General features: G+C 52.1%; 1 protein-coding gene and 1 long non-coding RNA gene across 11 annotated transcripts in view; one reads left to right on the top strand and one right to left on the bottom strand.

Annotated features, from left to right (window-relative positions):
- GPR68 (G protein-coupled receptor 68) overlaps positions 1 to 15,942 on the top strand; it is a 34,189-nt gene extending 18,247 nt beyond the window's left edge. For 4 of the 10 annotated variants that reach the window (XM_037745160.1, XM_037745158.1, XM_037745159.1 and 1 more), the window contains one exon: positions 13,226 to 14,922. In XM_037745160.1, the coding sequence (XP_037601088.1) occupies positions 13,325 to 14,452 (1,128 nt within the window). In that variant the 5' untranslated portion in view covers positions 13,226 to 13,324 and the 3' untranslated portion in view covers positions 14,453 to 14,922. Of the gene's footprint in view, positions 1 to 4,970; positions 5,413 to 7,593; positions 7,971 to 9,194; positions 11,144 to 13,225 lie in introns of those variants that run through there. The other 6 variants (XR_005203166.1, XM_037745162.1, XM_017546944.2 and 3 more) reach the window with 6 other exon arrangements.
- Positions 5,222 to 7,707, bottom strand: LOC108316820. The gene is made up of 3 exons (XR_005203168.1): positions 7,588 to 7,707; positions 6,692 to 6,955; positions 5,222 to 5,354 (listed from the first exon to the last, which is right to left on the bottom strand). It is a non-coding gene; the product is annotated as an uncharacterized LOC108316820 (long non-coding RNA).
- Positions 15,943 to 16,725: the final 783 nt, after the last annotated feature.

The raw sequence follows: 16,725 nt of genomic DNA, 5'->3' as shown, positions 1-16,725 counted from the left end.
GCTGGAAAAGACAAGAAAATGGATTTTAGAGACTCGAGGAAGAATGGAGCCCTATAGACTGCAGTTCTGATTTTAGCCAGTAAGATCCATGTCATGCTTTTGACCTCCAGAACTGCCAGATAAGAAATGTATGTTGTTTTGGCTGGGCATGGTGGCTCACACCTGTAATCCCAGCACTTTGGGAGGCTAAGGCAGGTGGATCACTTGAAGCCAGGAGTTCAAGACCAGCCTGGACAACATGGCAAAACCCTGTCTCTACTAAAAATTCAAAATTACCTGAGTGTGGTGGCGGACCTGTAATCCCGGCTACTTGGGAGGCTAAGGCAGGAGAATCGCTCGAACCCCAGAGGCGCAGGTTGCAGTGAGCTGAGATTGCACCACTGCACTCCAGCCTGGGCAACAGAGCGAGGCTCCATCTCAAAAAAAAAAAGAAAAAAAAAAGATATATATGTTGTTTTTTGCCCCTAAGTTTATGACAATTTATAACAGTAGCGTAGGACACTGGAACAGTGGTCAAGAGACCTGTCTTTGGAGTCAGACTGCCCTGAGTTCAAATCACAACCCTGCTGCTACCAGCTGTGTGACCCTCAGCAAGTTACTTAAGCTTCTGAGTGTCATTTGCCTCATCTGTAAAACAGGATAATCTCTGCCACACAGGATTGATGTAGGGATTAAAAGAAAGGATCGGGAAGGTGCTTAGCACAGCACCTGGTGCAAAGTGCATGCTCAGGAAATGGTAAAGGCTATTTACCTTTACCATTGGTACCAAGCTGTCCCATGCTCTTCTCCAACCCCTCGAGGGCCTTAGTGTCAGACAAGGGAGTTGGGGGAGTTGCCTGCTGTTCATCTTGGTCCCTGATGCTTCCAGAAGAGCCATTCTTTTTTTTTTTTTTTTTTTTTTTTTTTTGAGATGGAGTCTTGCTCTGTCACCCAGCCTGGAGTGTAGTGGCGCCATCTCGGCTCATTGCAACGCCGACCTCCCCAGGTTCAGGCAGTTCTCGTGCCTCAGCCTCCTGAGTAGCTGGAATTACAGATGTAGGTCACCACACCCAGCTAATCTTTGTATTTTTAGGAGAGATGGGGTTTCACCATATTGGCCACGTCTCTACTAAAAATACAGAAATTAGCCAGGTTTGCTGGCATATACCTGTAGTCCCAGCTACTTGGGAGGCTGAGGCAGGAGAACTGCTTGAACCCAGATGGTGGAGGTTGCAGTGAGCCAAGATCGTGATACTGAACTCCTGGGCTCAGGTGTCACACCAGCCCGGGTGACAGAGTCTCACTCCTCAAAAAGATAAACTAAAGTAACAAAAAAGTGGTTTGGCCGAGCACAGTGGCTCACACCTATAATCCCAGAACTTTGGGAGGCTGAGATGGGAGAATCACGAGGTCAGGAGTTCGAGACCAGCCTGGCCAATCTGGTGAAACCCCCTTTCTACTAAAAATACAAAAAAATAACTGGATGTGGTGGCAGGCACCTGTAATCCCAGCTACTTAGGAGGCTGGGGCAGGAGAATCACTTGAACCTAGGAGGTGGAGGTTGCAGTGAGCCGAGATCACACCACTGCACTCCAGCCTGGGCAACAGAGTGAGATTCCATCTCAAAATAAATAAATCAATAAAGGTTTAATGGACTCACAGTTCTGTGTGAGTGGGGATGCCTCACAATCATGACAGAAGGTTAAAGTCACATCTTACATGGTGGCAGACAAGAGAGAACTTGTGCAGGGGAATTCCTCTTTACAAAACAGTCAGATCTCGTGAGACATTCACTATCACAAGAAGAGCACCAGAAAGACCCACCCCACAATTCAATTACCTCCCACTGGGTCCCTCCCACAACACAGGGGAATTATGGGAGCTATAATTCAAGATAAGATTTGGGTGGGGACACAGCCAAACCATGTTAAGATCACATAGCCTGAGAGGGGTAGAGTAGGGACTTGACCTCCCCAGTCTGACCCAGAGCCTGTGCCCTGACTCTCCCTCCACCCTGTGCTGCCCACCAAGTGACCATGGAGTTGCTGCCAGGTGCTGGAGATCCTGCATGATGCCACCAGCTCAGGGAATACCCCAAGGTCCTCTCTATGCTGACTCCCGGCTGTCTGGACCCCTGGGAGGCCAGGGGTGCCCGAAAGCCTCATGACCTAGGGCCCTGTTGCCCTCAAAGTAGCCTCCAGAGATGTTTGGAAAGGTCCACCCACCCAGGTGCCTGGAGCAGATGTTTTTGCTGGAGGCTTGATGGGAATGTCTGGGCTTGGTCCAGCCTCCTGGGGCTGCCATCCCAGCGGAGGTTCTTCACAACTACCTGGGTAGTGGGCATTGGGGGAGAAAGAGAGAGAACAAGAGTGAAAAAATGAATGCAAGTGGCAAGCCCGGCCCGATTTAGGCCCATATATCCTTCCAGGAGGGAGGAGCCGCAGAGGAGGGGTCCCCTCTGCTCGGTGGCCGCTCCCAGGATTCTGCCACTCTGGACTGAAGGGCAGAAGCCTGGCTGGGAGGAGAGGGGCCAGGGCCTGCTCTTGAAGCCATGTTTCTTTTTCTTTTACTTTTTTTAAGGCAGGATCTCACTCTGCCCCCCAGGCTGGGGCACAGTAGTGCAGTCACGGCTCACTGCAGCCTTGACTTCCCAGGCTCAGGCGATCATCCCACCTCAGCTTCCCTGGTAGCTGGGACCACAGGAGTGTATCCCCATGCCTGGCTAAATTTTTTTTTGTATTTTTTGTAGAGACAGGGTTTTGCCATGTTGCCCTGGCTGGTCTTGAACTCCCAGACTCAAGCATCCGCCTCAGCCTCCCAAAGTGATAGGATTACAAGTGCGAGCCACTGCAGCCAGCTAGGCTGCATTTCTGTGATAGACTCACTACCCCTGCGTAGAGGTTTACAGAGTGCATGGCGGTTATGGGGCCTCCAGGACTCCTCAGGCCACTGCTGTGTCACTAATACTTCTAGTCTTCCCTTCCGATTTTAGGATAAAGACAAAATCCCAGCCCAAAGTAGAGCACGGCGCACGGCATGGGCTCTTTTTTCTTTTACTGAGCAAGCATTTCACAAAGACATGAGCTCAGCCAATTTGAGTAAAACCAAAGAAAGTTTCACCCCTCCTTCTTCATCCCGAAGGCTGGTCCTTACTCCAAGTGCAGTAGGGCAGGTGCTGCTGGCAGAGGGGCTGGGGCAGCTTGCTGGTCCCCGGGGGTGCTGGAGGGAGGAGGGGGACACCATGCCATTAGTGGTTCTTGCAGGTATAGACAGCCTGTGTGTGCACACCCTGTTAGGCCAGGCCACCCCGTAGAGGGCCAGAGGTGCTCTCTCTGGCAGGTTGTGTCCTAGGGGTAGCCAGGCAGGCACGACTAAGTCAGTCCTATGCTCCTATCCCCCCAGTCCTCCCATATGACATCAGGGAAAGCCAGCCACACTTCCGCACACTTCCGCAACACACAGAAATAGCACGTGTGTCTCAATGTACACTACTGCACTATAACAACTTGAAGCCTTTGCTTGTAACATAAGGCCTACAAGAAGCAACTGACATAGGAAACTTTTTTTTTTTTGAGACGGAGTTTTATTCTTGTCTCCCAGGCTGGAGTATACTGGCTCGATCTCGGCTCACTGCAACCTCTGCCTGCCAGGTTCAGGTGACTCTCCTGCCTCAGCCTCCCTAGTAGCTGGGGTTACAGGTGCCCACCACAACACCTGGCTAATTTTTATATTTTTAGTAGACAGGATTTTGCTATGTTGGCCAGGCTGGTCTCAAACTCCTGACCTCAGGTTATCCACCCGCCTCGGCCTTCCAAATGCTGGGATTACAGGTGTGAGCCACTGTACCTGGCCGGAAACAGTTTTTTAAAGGCCTGCTATGTGTTAGCATTTGCTTGGAGGGCCCACGACCCACTGAAGGGGATTTCCTCAGACCCCTACCAGCAGAGCAAGGGTAGTGGAGCCAAGGATCTTGGCATGAATAAGATGGGCAACAATGTTTTAAACTTGGTCCCCAGAGCAGGGACCAAGCACAGGGCTCTGGCTACTTCCGGCAGGAAGAACTCACTCAAGCCCCCAGCGGTCCCCTGCACCGGGTCTGTAGGCTTCCTGGCTCTGGCAATGTAGCTTATACTCAGCTTCCCAGGAGACTGCCTTGGAGAGGGGTAGTTAAGCCAAATAGCATGACAGTGGAAGTCGGCAGCAGCTTCCAGCCACAGCTCTAGCACCTTTTAGCTATCGGGCCCTCCCTGGTCAAGAGTCTTTGCCCGCTGTGCCTTTCCATCCTCCGTGCTCTGTGTGTGAGGGAGGGAGTTTAGTAAACGCTCCTGAGAGCCAGAAGGCCCCCTGTGGGCTGAGCCCTGGGCTTGGTCCTTGCTCTGAGGACCAACACAGTTTAAAACATTGATGCCCACCTTATCCTTACTCATGCCCACAGCCTTGGCTCCACTGCCTTCGCTCTGCTGCTCTGCCGCTCTGCCAAACAGGATCCTACCTGCCTCACGACATCCATGGTTCCCCACCTTCACTGCTCTTTATGACGGTCCAGGGAGCTTTAAAGCCATTGATGCTGGCGCCTCACTTCCAGGAAGTGTGATTTCCCCAGCCCTGGGTGGGGCCCGGGCATGGGTTTTTTTTATAGGCCCCCAGGTATGTTCTCAAGCGTGTGGCCAGGGTTGAACTCCACTGACCCAGATGCTGGCGGCTTCCCCCACCCTTGCCTGGATCCTGGTATCCTGTAGATGCTCAAAGGTGGTTTAGTGGGTAGAATTAGCACACCCCCTCCTCTTCCACCCCCAATGCAGATCTGAGGGCACCCGCCCCTAGCTCAGGCTCTCACATTCCCGGCCGCTGCTCACTGACTCCGGTGGCACGGAGAGCAGGGGAGGATGCGTGCAGGGAGCCGTTCCGCCGCCCTCAGCCTCTGGCTGGCGAGTGGTTCCTCGGCAACCGCCCAGCCTGACACCAGATTGGAGTTCACATGATTCTGCCTCAGCTCCGGAATGGGCAGCCTCCAGCTGGGGATTTTCTAGCTGGAGCTGGGAGGTTCAGGCTGCGGGAAATCGCTGGAGGGAGAGCTGGGGTCGTGGCTGCAAGGGTGCCCAGGCTCCTGCAGAGCCTCTGCAGAAAGCCCAGCTGTCTGAGGTTTGAGGGCAGAACCCAGCTGGGGCAGGCAGAATCCCCCCTCAGATGACTCCCTTTATCCTGATTTCAGCAGCTGCCTGCTCCTCACCTGGCTCCAGAGATCACGCCGCCTTCCTGGGGCCCGGAGGCTCTAGGAGTAGCTGGAAAGCACAGGTGCGGGTCCAGCCAGGTGTTTCCAAACTGCGGGTTGTGACCCATTCGTGGGTCAGTAAATCAACTTCATGGCTCATGACCTGCATTTTAACAATTGAAATAGAATAGAAACGATCAGAGTGCGTGGCAAGAAGTAGGGTAAGTATTGCTTTGGGGAAGTTTGTTGCTTTGTACAGATGTGTGGGTGCGCGTATGTCTGTGTGTGCTGGGTCGCGATGTCAGGTATATTTCTTGCTATTGTTTGTGATCCAGAAAGCTCAAAGGTAGCAAGTTGGTGCATAGATGCCTGGGTTCTGGATTCAGATCCACCCCAACTGATTGTGAGTTTGACCCCCTCTGCCACTTCACATTAGCCTTTCTGGGCTTCAGGTTCTGAGAAATGGCTTGGCAATGCCAGCCCCACCTGACTCACAGGGACTTTGTGAGCCCAGATGGGACCGATGTTTGAAACAGTGACAAGGGTTCTAGAAGTGAGATGCTATGGTCCACGTTGTTCCTTGCGTGAGGTGATCTGGGAGGAGAATGGGGACTAAGGACAAATGCAGCCTGATTTCTCCCCTCTCCTCAGAGGGAAAATAAATCACTTTCAGAGAATGAAACAACCTTGTGTAAAGCATGCAGAGGTTTGGCCAACTGAAGGAAAAGGAAGCTGATCCCTCGGGGAAACTCCCCAGCTTTTGTGGGCTTGGGGCTCTGTGAGCCGCCTTGACAGCATGAGTAACTCTCTGTGTGCGTGCCTGTGTGTGCCACAGAGAGGGGGGGCGAGTTAGATCACTATTTATGTGCTAGCTGGAATCTAGCATTTATGCACCTCTGCCTTCTTCTTTTTTTTTTTTTTTTTGAGACGGAGTCTTGCTCTGCTGCCCAGGCTGTACTGCAGTGGCACGATCTTGGCTCACTACAACCTCCACCTCCTGGGTTCAAGCGATTCTCCTGCCTCAGCCTCCCAAGTAGCTGGGATTACAGGCATGTGCCACCATGCCCAGCTAATTTTTATGTTTTTAGTAGAGACGGGGTTTCACCATGTTGGCCAGGCTGGTCTCGAACTCCTGACCTCAGGTGAATCTCCTGCCTCGGCCTTCCAAAGTGCTGAGATTACAGGCTTGAGCCACCGCACCTCCGCCTTCTGACTTGGGACATGCAAGAGACTCCTAGCTTAGTCAGAGAGGCCTTTCCTTCCTGTTGGTAGCTTCGTTTCTCTTGGTCATTAAAGTCCCTGGATGCCTCTGTGCTGATTTGCATTTGCTAAGGATTTGCTTTTAGGTGTTGAGGCACTCTGTAGTTTTTCTCATTTCTTAGCTAGATAATAAGTGTTATTTTGATTCTTTTTCCCAATGCCCTCCCAAAACACAGACTGCATGTATGGCGGGTTTTCCTCAGAGGGCATTGAAAGCATCGTTGACTTGCTAAAGCATACCCCAGGTGAAGGGGGCCAGCCCAGGACCAAGCCTGGTGGCCATTGCTGCAGCATCTGTGAGGACTGGAGCTTGGCTGAGCTACGGGGTTGAGGATGGTGGTGGCGGGATGATCATGATAGTCAGAGAGCACAGCATCGAGGCAAGTGTGGACCAGTCCGAGCTCCACACCTGGCCTGCCACATCTCAACTGTGGATTCTTCAGCAGGTTGGTTCATCTCTCTGAGCTTCAGTTTTTTCATTTATATCCATTTAGAAAGTGGGAGCTGATGAGAGTGGGGTTGAAAGAGAGAACAAATGTTCAGAAACTTCCCTGGCAAATGCAGAGCCCTCAACAGATGTGGCTTAGTTCTACACATCTGCATTTTTCCATTTACAGAATATTTTTGCATCCACTGTGTCCTTCGATCTTTTAGGAGCAAGGTTCCCGTGGAGACGAGGTAGAGGGCAAGGTGGAGTTTCCCTCTAGGGGTGGCTGTCCTCAGGGAACAGTAGAAGGGAAGGTACTAGTGAAAAAGCAGGACCCTCAGACCAGCTCAGACAGCCTGAGCAGAGGGGAAAACAGTGATTCCACCTCCTCACTCTCTTGTTTCTACTAGTGATATCCCTACTGTCCCAGTACCCAGTCTCAACCCCCCACCATTTACCTATCCACTCACTCACCTACTCACCCACTCACCTCTCCACCCACCCATAATCCATCTGCCACCCATTCCCTCATCCATCTATCCATCTCCCCCTCACCCATGCGTCCATTTACACATTCACCCATCCACTTATCCACCCACCCACCCATCTATCCACTCACCTATCCAGCCACCCATGTATCCATCTGTCCAGCCATCCACTCACCCATCTATCTGGCTACCCCTAGCCCTCCATTCATTCATTCACCTACCCTCCTCTCCACCATCCATCCAACGAATATTTTCGGGAAGCTATAAAGACCAGGCACCACAACAAATCTCTGATTTGCCCCTGGTTGTTCCCCGCCTCCCTTGTAATTACTTGTCAGTTTCTACAGCTTCACACTGTTTCCTCTTTCTTCCTGCCTACCTCGTAGGTCATACCAACCTACTTTCAGTTCCGCAAATCTGCACCTTCTCTCCCTCTTGCATTTTGGCCATTTGGACACACTTTCCACAGGCAGAAACTCTCCTCTGCTTGGGCAGCACTTCCTCCTTCTCCTGATCTTAGTGTAACTGCTGATGCTCTGGAAGGCCTTTCCTGACAGGATGAGGTGGGGACCTATGAACTCTCATAAAATCCTGTCCTCTCTTGGTGAGCTTGTTTCACTTATCTTCTCTCCTCCACCTTAAGACTAAAAGCCACTTGTTAGTTGGGACCAATGTCTAGTGTTATGTCTTTCATATAATGGATACTCCGTATTTGTTGTATGAATGAATACCTGGATGCATGGATGGAAGGATGGATGGGTGGATGGGTGGATGGGTGGATGGGCAGATGGGTGGATGGGCAGATGGAAGGATGGATGGGTGGATGGGTAGATGGGTGGATAGGTGGATGGATGGATGGATAGATGGATGGGTGGATGGGTGGATGGGTGGGTGGATGGATGGATGGATGAGTGAATGGATGGATGAACAGATGGATGGATGGGTGGATGACTGGAGAACCATGGAAGCATTTGCGGCAGGGTGTGACTGGCTTACATTTATGTTTAGAGGATGGCTTTGAGAGTGGTAAGATTTCCCAGGTTGTTGCACTGACTCTGGGAAGGCGGTCTTGACCAAGCCCATCTAGGGTGCTGGTGAGAGAGCTGAAGAGGAGGAGATGGATGTAGGAAATACTTGGGAGTTGAAAATGGCAGAACTTGGAAATTAACTGGATACTATGGATGAAGATGAGGGAGAAAGCTGAAGGCCAGCCATTGACTTGAGTAGCTGGGCAGGTGGGGTGCCCCTTCCAATAACTGACCAGTGGAGAAAATGATGGACCCAATGTGGGCCTCACTGAGCATGTCCTGTGAGGGGCAGGAAGCCGGTTATGTCTTTATCTTGGGAGGGACCGGGGAGTCATCAGAGTGTAGGTGGGGTTGAAACCACGGAGAGCCAGCCATCCCACAGAGAGTGCACATGGAGTAAAAAGGGCAAACCCGTGTTTAATGTGTGCGGGAGAGATGCCCACTGCACCCACCATATGCCCACTGCACCCGCCATACTGCCTTGCATGCTAGTGATGTGTGCACGTGGCATTCCTTTCTTTCAAGCTTGCAGGTTCCTGTGGCTGGGAGCCATTTCTTGCATTTGCTTGAGATGGGCGTCTCACTCTGTCACGCAGGCTGAAGTGCAGTGACACGAACATGGCTCACTGCAGCCTCGACTTCCTGGACTCAAGTGATCCCCTCACTTCAGCCTTCTGATTGGCTGGGACTATAGGTGAGCACCACCACACCTACAGTCCCAGCTAATTTTTAAATTTTATATAGAGAAAGAGTCTCACTATGTTGCCCAAGCTCATCTTGAACTCCTGGGCTCAAGTGATCCTCTCGCCTCAGCTAGTGCAGAGATTACAGGCATGAGCCATCACACCCAGCCCATTTCTTGTGACCCCTAAGTGCTCCGTGTCTAGCCTGGTGCTGTGAACATTGGAGATGCTGTACAAACACTCGTGCGGTGAAAGCCAGGATACTGCTTCCTCTCACTGACCTCAGTTTTCTCATCTGTAGAATGGGGACATCTCTAAAAAGCTGTTTTTAGAATTGGACAAGAGAACAGACTGAAAAGCTCTGTACACTCTAAAGTATTTTGCAAATAAAAGGTGTAAGTACTCAGGTTTAATCACTCTTTCTTGACGCCTTGAATCAGCCAGGAGACATCGCAAGGGCTGCGTTCTTCTTGTGCCCACAAGGTCCTGCTGGATCACATTCCCCTTCCAGCTGCCTCTGTTTCCCTGCCGTGGGAGCTCTTGTAGGGCATGTGCTCAGGAACCGAACCTGGGACCTTCCAGAAGCTCCTAGTACCTTGCTACTCAAAGTGTGGTCCATGGGCTGGCAGCATTCCCGTCACCTGGCAGCTTGTTTGAAATGTAAAATACTTGAGCCCCACCCCGGACCCACTGAGTCTGAAACTCTGGAGGGGAGGCTTAGCAATCCATCATAACAAATTCGCCAGGGGATTCTGTTGCACCTAAGTTCAAGGACGGCAGCGTTGGAATACCAAAACCCTCTTTTCTCTCCAAAATGAACGTAGGGGGTGCTTTCATCTAAACGTAGTAAATGTTTCTTCTTTGTTCTGTGGGCTTGAATGTTTCTGACTTTGGTTGCCAGAATTAGCTTATTGTTGGCCTGGGGAAGAGGAAGCACCACCCTATGCACATATACACCCACCACTCGTAAACCACAGCCTGGTGACGTTCAGCGCATTTCCAGGACGACTGGTTGTGTTTTCATGGGGATTTCATTTGCCGTCTGGGGGGAGCCTGGGGGCCTGTGCTTATGAATGGATTTTATCTTCCTGTGGGTGGATTTTCTATGGACTGCAGAGAACCTGAAGTAAATTCCTGAAACAGGAACAGCTCTGGATAGGTGCCTTGAGGACCATTCGGGAACACGGGCTGCTGTGGATTTGTAATCCTGGCAAAGCATTTGGCCCCACAGATGCGAGCGTGAAATTCAGGGACAGGAGGGCTGGCAAGAGGAGGGTGACTAGGGCCGACTTCTGATTCACTGGGTTGTGGGCAGTTTTTGGATCATGGGCTTCAGCTGTGCCTTCTCCCCTTTCTCTCGCCGCCAAAACATACAAGTGAAAACAAACCAACCAACCCAAAACCTGCCCTTGTGCATTGCTGGTGGAAATGTCAGCTGGTGCAGCCATGATGGAAAACGGTATGGTGGTTCCTCAAACAACTAAAAATAGAACCAACATATGACCCAGCAATTCCAATCCCGGGTATATACCCAAGAGAACTGAAAGTGGGAACTTGAACAGATCTTTCTACACTCATGTTCATAGCAGCTTCATTCACAATAGCCTAATAAAAAAATCCCAGTGCCCATCAGTGAATGGATAAACCAAATGTGGGCTGTGCATTCAATGGACCATTATTCAGCCTTAAAAGGGAAGGAAATTCTGACATGTGTGGATGAACCTTGAAGACATTATGCTAAGTCAAATACGCCAGACACAACAGGCTTGTCCATTTATATGAGGTACCTACAATAGTCGAGTTCATAGAGACAGAAATGGTGGTTGCTAGGGGCTGGGAGGTATTATTTAATGGGTATAGGGTTTTAATTTTGCAAGATGAAAAGAGTTCTGGAGATGGAGGGTGCTGATGGTCGCACAACAGTGTCGATGCACTTAATGCCACTTACAAGTGGCTAAAGGGGTAAATGTTATTTACGTGCATTTTACTACAACGAAAACAAGAAGCACCTCCCTCCACCACCATCACTGAAATTCTAGGCCAGTGTCCTGGAGAGGACGGAGGAGGTGAGTCAGAGACTGGGAGTCCCTGTTTTCTGGGAACGGAGAGGTTGGGAGCTGAGTCTCAAGCGGAGACTGTGCTGGCAGGGAGGTGGGATGGGAGCAAGGAGACCTGGATTCCAGCAGCAGATGTCCTTCCTCAGGCTGGCTCCAGGAAAGGCACTTGCCCTTCAGAACTGTAGTTTCCTCACCTGGAAGATGGAAAGTGCCATTCACCTATTCATCCAAGAAGGTTTTTGTTTTGTTTTGTTTTTGAGACAGTTTTGCTCTATTACCCAGGCTAGGGTGCAGTGGCATGATCTCAGCTCACTGCAACCTCTACCTCCTGGGTTCAGGTGACTCTCATGCCTCAGCCTCCCAAATAGCTGAGACTACAAGCACCTGCCACAACACCTGGCTAATTTTTGTATTTTTAGTAGAGACAGGGTTTCACCATGTTGGCCAGGCTGGCCTCAAACTCCTGACCTCAGGTGACCTACCTGCCTCTGCCTCCAAAGTGCTGGGATTACAGGTGTGAGCCACCGTGCCCAAACAAAACATTGTATTCTATCTTGCTCAAACTTATTTGTATATCTGGAATCTTCTTTGTTAAATCCTCAATAATAGGACCTTTTTTTTTTTTTTTTGAGATGGAGTCTTGCTCTGTCACCCAGGCTGGAGCACAGTGCTGTGATCTCAGCTCACTGCAAGCTCTGCCTCCCATGTTCAAGTGATTCTCGTGCCTTAACCTCCCGAGTAGCTAGCTGCAATTACAGGTACCTGTCAGCATGCCTGGTTGATTTTTAGTAGAGACGGGGATTCACCATGTTGGCCAGGTTGGTCTCAAACTCCTGATCTCAAGTGATCTGCCCACCTCAGCCTCCCAAAATGCTGAGATTACGAGTGTGAGCCACTGCACCTGGCCAATAAATGGGAACTTTTCACTAACTCCAGCAAGATTATAATCTCTTACTCCTCCCCTTTGCTTCTGGAAAAACGATGCCCTGTGTTCTCATATTTATCCCTTGATGTGGCCCTGATACTGACCCCCGAGGGTGAGCGTTTTATCTCCATTTGATAGGTGAGGAAACTGAGGCTCAGACAAGGTAAGTGGCTTGCAGAGTCTGTACGTGGCTGGCCGTGGCCTGGCGCTCACGTCCTGGGGCCTTGGTCCAGAGCTTTTCTGGAGCTCCATGGAGAGGTGAGGTAGGTCTTGCTGGGTGAGCACCCCAGAGTCCAGGCTGTGCTTGCAGGAAACTGGGCTTTTGTTTCTTACCAGAATGTGGTAAAGTGAGGACAAGGCTGGACCTCTTCTGATACTATCTGGAGAGGCTGCCATGCGGGGCATTGGCCTCAGTGTTAATGGACCTACGTAGTACATTCCTGTGAGCAAATAGGACAAATGTGAATGACGCCTCTTGCCGTGGATGAGGGTGGCCGGTGCTGTCGCGTGTGGGTTAGAACTGATCTTTGCCCCAAGTCTCCCTGGGAGAGCAGGCTCATGAGAACCTCCAGCCTTACTTGCTACACCAAGAGGGCAGGAAAATATATAAAGGATAGGGAATAAATTGGCAAAGCCAGGGAATGGGGAGGGGAGATGTAAACTACCCTTCGGCATCTTGGTATGTGACTCATTTGGATATATTCTTAGTGTTTGTTTGTTTTATTGAGATGGAGTCTCCCTCTGTCATCCAGGCTGGAGCACAGTGGCACGATCTTGGCCCATTGCAAACTCTGCCTCCCAGGCTCAAGCAATTCCCCTGCCTCAGCCTCCCGAGCAACTGGGATTACAGTTATATTAATCCATGCCACCATGCCCAGCTAAATTTTGTATTTTTAGTAGAGACGGGGTTTTGCCATGTTGACCGGGCTGGTCTGGAACTCCTGACCTCAGGTGATCCACCTGCCTCGGCCTCCCAAAGTGCTGGAAATACAGGTGTGAGCCATCATATCTGGCCGTTGAGACATTCTAGTTGAATTGGAGTTGGCGGGCCAGCACACCTTCTAAATTAAACGAGTGAAGAATTCAGAACGGTGCCTAACACATAGCAGATGCTACATACATGCTAGCTACTATTATTCTAAGCTTCTCCTGCCTCTGACTTTCAGGGTCTCGCCCACCACCAGTGATGCCCAGCCCTTGGTAGAGCTTGAACCACCTTCTATAAACAGGATGGCGGTGGAGAGACAGACCTGGTCCATGAGTCCATGAGGGGTGAGGCCCCTCCAGGCCCAAAGATGGGGAACATCACTGCAGACAACTCCTCGGTGGGCTGCACCATCGACCACACCATCCACCAGACGCTGGCCCCGGTGGTCTATGTCATGGTGCTGGTGGTGGGCTTCCCGGCCAACTGCCTGTCCCTCTACTTCGGCTACCTGCAGATCAAGGCCCGGAACGAGCTGGGCGTGTACCTGTGCAACCTGACGGTGGCCGACCTCTTCTACATCTGCTCGCTGCCCTTCTGGCTGCAGTACGTGCTGCAGCACGACAACTGGTCACACGGCGACCTGTCGTGCCAGGTGTGCGGCATCCTCCTCTACGAGAACATCTACATCAGCGTGGGCTTCCTCTGCTGCATCTCCGTCGACCGCTACCTGGCTGTGGCCCATCCTTTCCGCTTCCACCAGTTCCGGACCCTGAAGGCGGCTGTGGGCATCAGCGTGGTCATCTGGGCCAAGGAGCTGCTGACCAGCATCTACTTCCTGATGCACGAGGAGGTCATCGAGGACGAGGACCAGCACCGCGTGTGCTTCGAGCACTACCCCATCCAGGCGTGGCAGCGCGGCATCAACTACTACCGCTTCCTGGTGGGCTTCTTCTTCCCCATCTGCCTGCTGCTGGCCTCCTACCAGGGCATCCTGCGCGCTGTGCGCCGGAGCCACGGCACCCAGAAGAGCCGCAAGGACCAGATCCAGCGGCTGGTGCTCAGCACCGTGGTCATCTTCCTGGCCTGCTTCCTGCCCTACCACGTGCTGCTGCTGGTGCGCAGCCTCTGGGAGGCCAGCTGCGAGTTCGCCAAGGGCATCTTCAACGCCTACCACTTCTCCCTCCTGCTCACCAGCTTCAACTGCGTTGCCGACCCCGTGCTCTACTGCTTCGTCAGCGAGACCACCCACCGGGACCTGGCCCGGCTCCGCGGGGCCTGCCTGGCCTTCTTCACCTGCTCCAGGACCGGCCGGGCCCGGGAGGCCTACCCACTAGGTGCCTCCGAGGCCTCCGGGAAAAGCGGGGCCCAGGGCGAGGAGCCCGAGCTGTTGACCAAGCTCCACCCGGCCTTCCAGACCCCCAACTCACCAGGGGCGGGAGGGTCCCCCACAGATGCTTCGGCCTAGCCTGGGTCCCCCGTGGGTGGGGCCACGTGAGGCAGGAGCCTTCAGCCCACAGGCCTCAGGGTTGGCCACTTCCTGTTTCGCTCAGCACCAGTGCAGCTTTCTGCTGAGGCGGCGTGGCCCCTGTGACTCCGGAAGCCTGTTCTCACTTGCCGAGCCCACGGAGACCATCGAGGGTGGGAATAAGCCCTCGTCGGCTCATGGTGGCCTCTGCCGCAGAGTATGATGTGGCCAAGCTGGGGCTGCTGGGGCGGGGAGACAGTGAACTGCGCTTCCCGGCCTGCTTCCTGCAGAGAGTTTGTGCATGGGGACTGTGAGGACGTGGATGGTGGGAGCCTGGGGGTTTACCTGCCAGGGCTTCCAGTGCCACTGTTGTCACAGACAATGTGTGTCCAGATGCCCCGGTGGGACCAGCACTGGAGTCCTACCCACAACAGTGTGGGAAGTGAAGACTGGAGGGGAAAGGAAGGCAGGAGGGGGGAAGAAGGCAGGAGGGGGAAAGAAAGCAGGAGCGGGGAGGAATTGGGGGAAGGAAAAGAGGAAGAAGGAGGAGGGGAGAGGGAAGGTAGTGGGTGTTTGGAACTCAGGCTGGGGTGGGGGAGAGGGGGAGCTATAGGCAGAGGAGGATGCTAGCTCCAGCCACAAGAACTGGGAGAGCCACTGGCTGCCCCAGGAGACCTGCCCCCTCCACAGAAATGCCAGCCCTTTAGATCTTCTGGTTGGTGGGCTGAGACCAGCTCTGACTTCTCAGGTCATGCCCTCCAAGACCTGCAACTCAAATTCCTCAGAACCAAGAGGTTACATAGGCTTCTTCCAAGAAGGGACCAGGGGCGAGGAGTAGAAGTTGGCATCAGTAAACATTTCTGGAATCTACCAAAGGGAGGCCCAGGCAGAACCCCTTCCTCAGTCTCCCTTCCCCTCTTTCCTTTGTGCTATGTCTCTTAGCCCTTTCATCAGGGATGCTCAGAGGCAGACAGCGCAGGCTGGAGGTGCTCCAGGGAGGGGTGCTCACGGTGGTCCCAGGACTACACTTGGCTTTGACTGAGCAGTCCCTGCTCAGATCCTTGTGAAGGGTGTCCAGTGACATGGGAGGTTCTCTTTCCCTTCCTAGAGGAGGAAGTGACCAAGTTTGAAGGTGCCAGTGACATGGGGAGGTTCCCTTCCCCTTCCTAGAGGAGGAAGTGACCAAGTTTGAAGGTGGCAGAAATGACCACACAGCCAACAAGAGTCCATGCAACTCAGCCCAGGATCCTCCTGGATCAGTGACATTGGTGTAAGCTTCCATGCCTCATTCCACAGTTCTTCCTCCTATGTTGACCTTAAACACCAGCTTTCCCACTGACTACGGACTGGGAAGAGCTGAGGGCAGTATCATTTACTATCAAGAGCTGTATTTTTGTATTGTCCTCTCTTTCTGCCAAGTGCATATGTGTTGACTGTGCAATGGATTTATGTAGCAAACTTCAGTCTGCAAATAAAGCAAAGTAACCAGACACCTTGGAAGTATTCTGCGGTCTTTATGGGGTAGGGGATTCCCAACACTGGGGGGATCTAGAGGGCCCTTGAAGAACCAAAGGAGTCAGGAAGGGCCGGGGTTGACCTTCTCAGGGCAAACTCAAGCAGAGCGATTAGGGGATTTACACTTGATCACCCAAAAATGGTGGAGAAGGACATAGCCCTTGAATGAAGTAGAGCCTTCTCTCTGCTTGAGATTCATAAAGTGCCACCCAGCTCTTGATCGTGGTGTTGCAAATTCACTCTGGGGCCTAATTTGGACAACTCCTTTTTGAGGGCAGAGCCCAGTCATGTGGTTTGGAGAATATCACCCCCTCTGTCCTTGGTCCCAGGATCCCTTGTACCTGCTGGGTAGCTGCTCCCCACAGTGAAGGAGGGCTCCATCAGGCCACCCCCTCCTCACTAGAGAAGATTTCCAATGTAGAAGGGCCTGCTGCATTCATCTCTGTGGGGCTGTCCTCCGTGACAAGGCTTTGTTTGGAGAGGCCCACATTTGCTGACCTGCCTCTTTAGGCTGGAGCATCTTCTCAACAATGGCATATGCCATGTTTATCACTGAGGATTAACTGCATCATATTAAAATGTAAATTTGATCTTGGTCACTTAATCCCCCTCTAGGTCAGGCTCCTAGAGTCCTGGAGTGTTCCAGAAGAGTAGATCCTTATTCTAAACAGACTAAGTAAGGACATCATTGGGGATTATGACTCTTTTCTCTCCTGAGAGGATGGGTGGGAGAAAAAGTCCATCTGGTTTGGAAGGTG

This window comes from Cebus imitator, unplaced genomic scaffold (assembly GCF_001604975.1).
Source record: "Cebus imitator isolate Cc_AM_T3 unplaced genomic scaffold, Cebus_imitator-1.0 Scaffold193, whole genome shotgun sequence".
NCBI classification, from domain to species: domain Eukaryota; kingdom Metazoa; phylum Chordata; class Mammalia; order Primates; family Cebidae; genus Cebus; species Cebus imitator.
The sequence above is the reverse complement of the archived record's forward strand: the minus strand, read 5'-3'. Positions and strand labels throughout refer to the sequence as shown.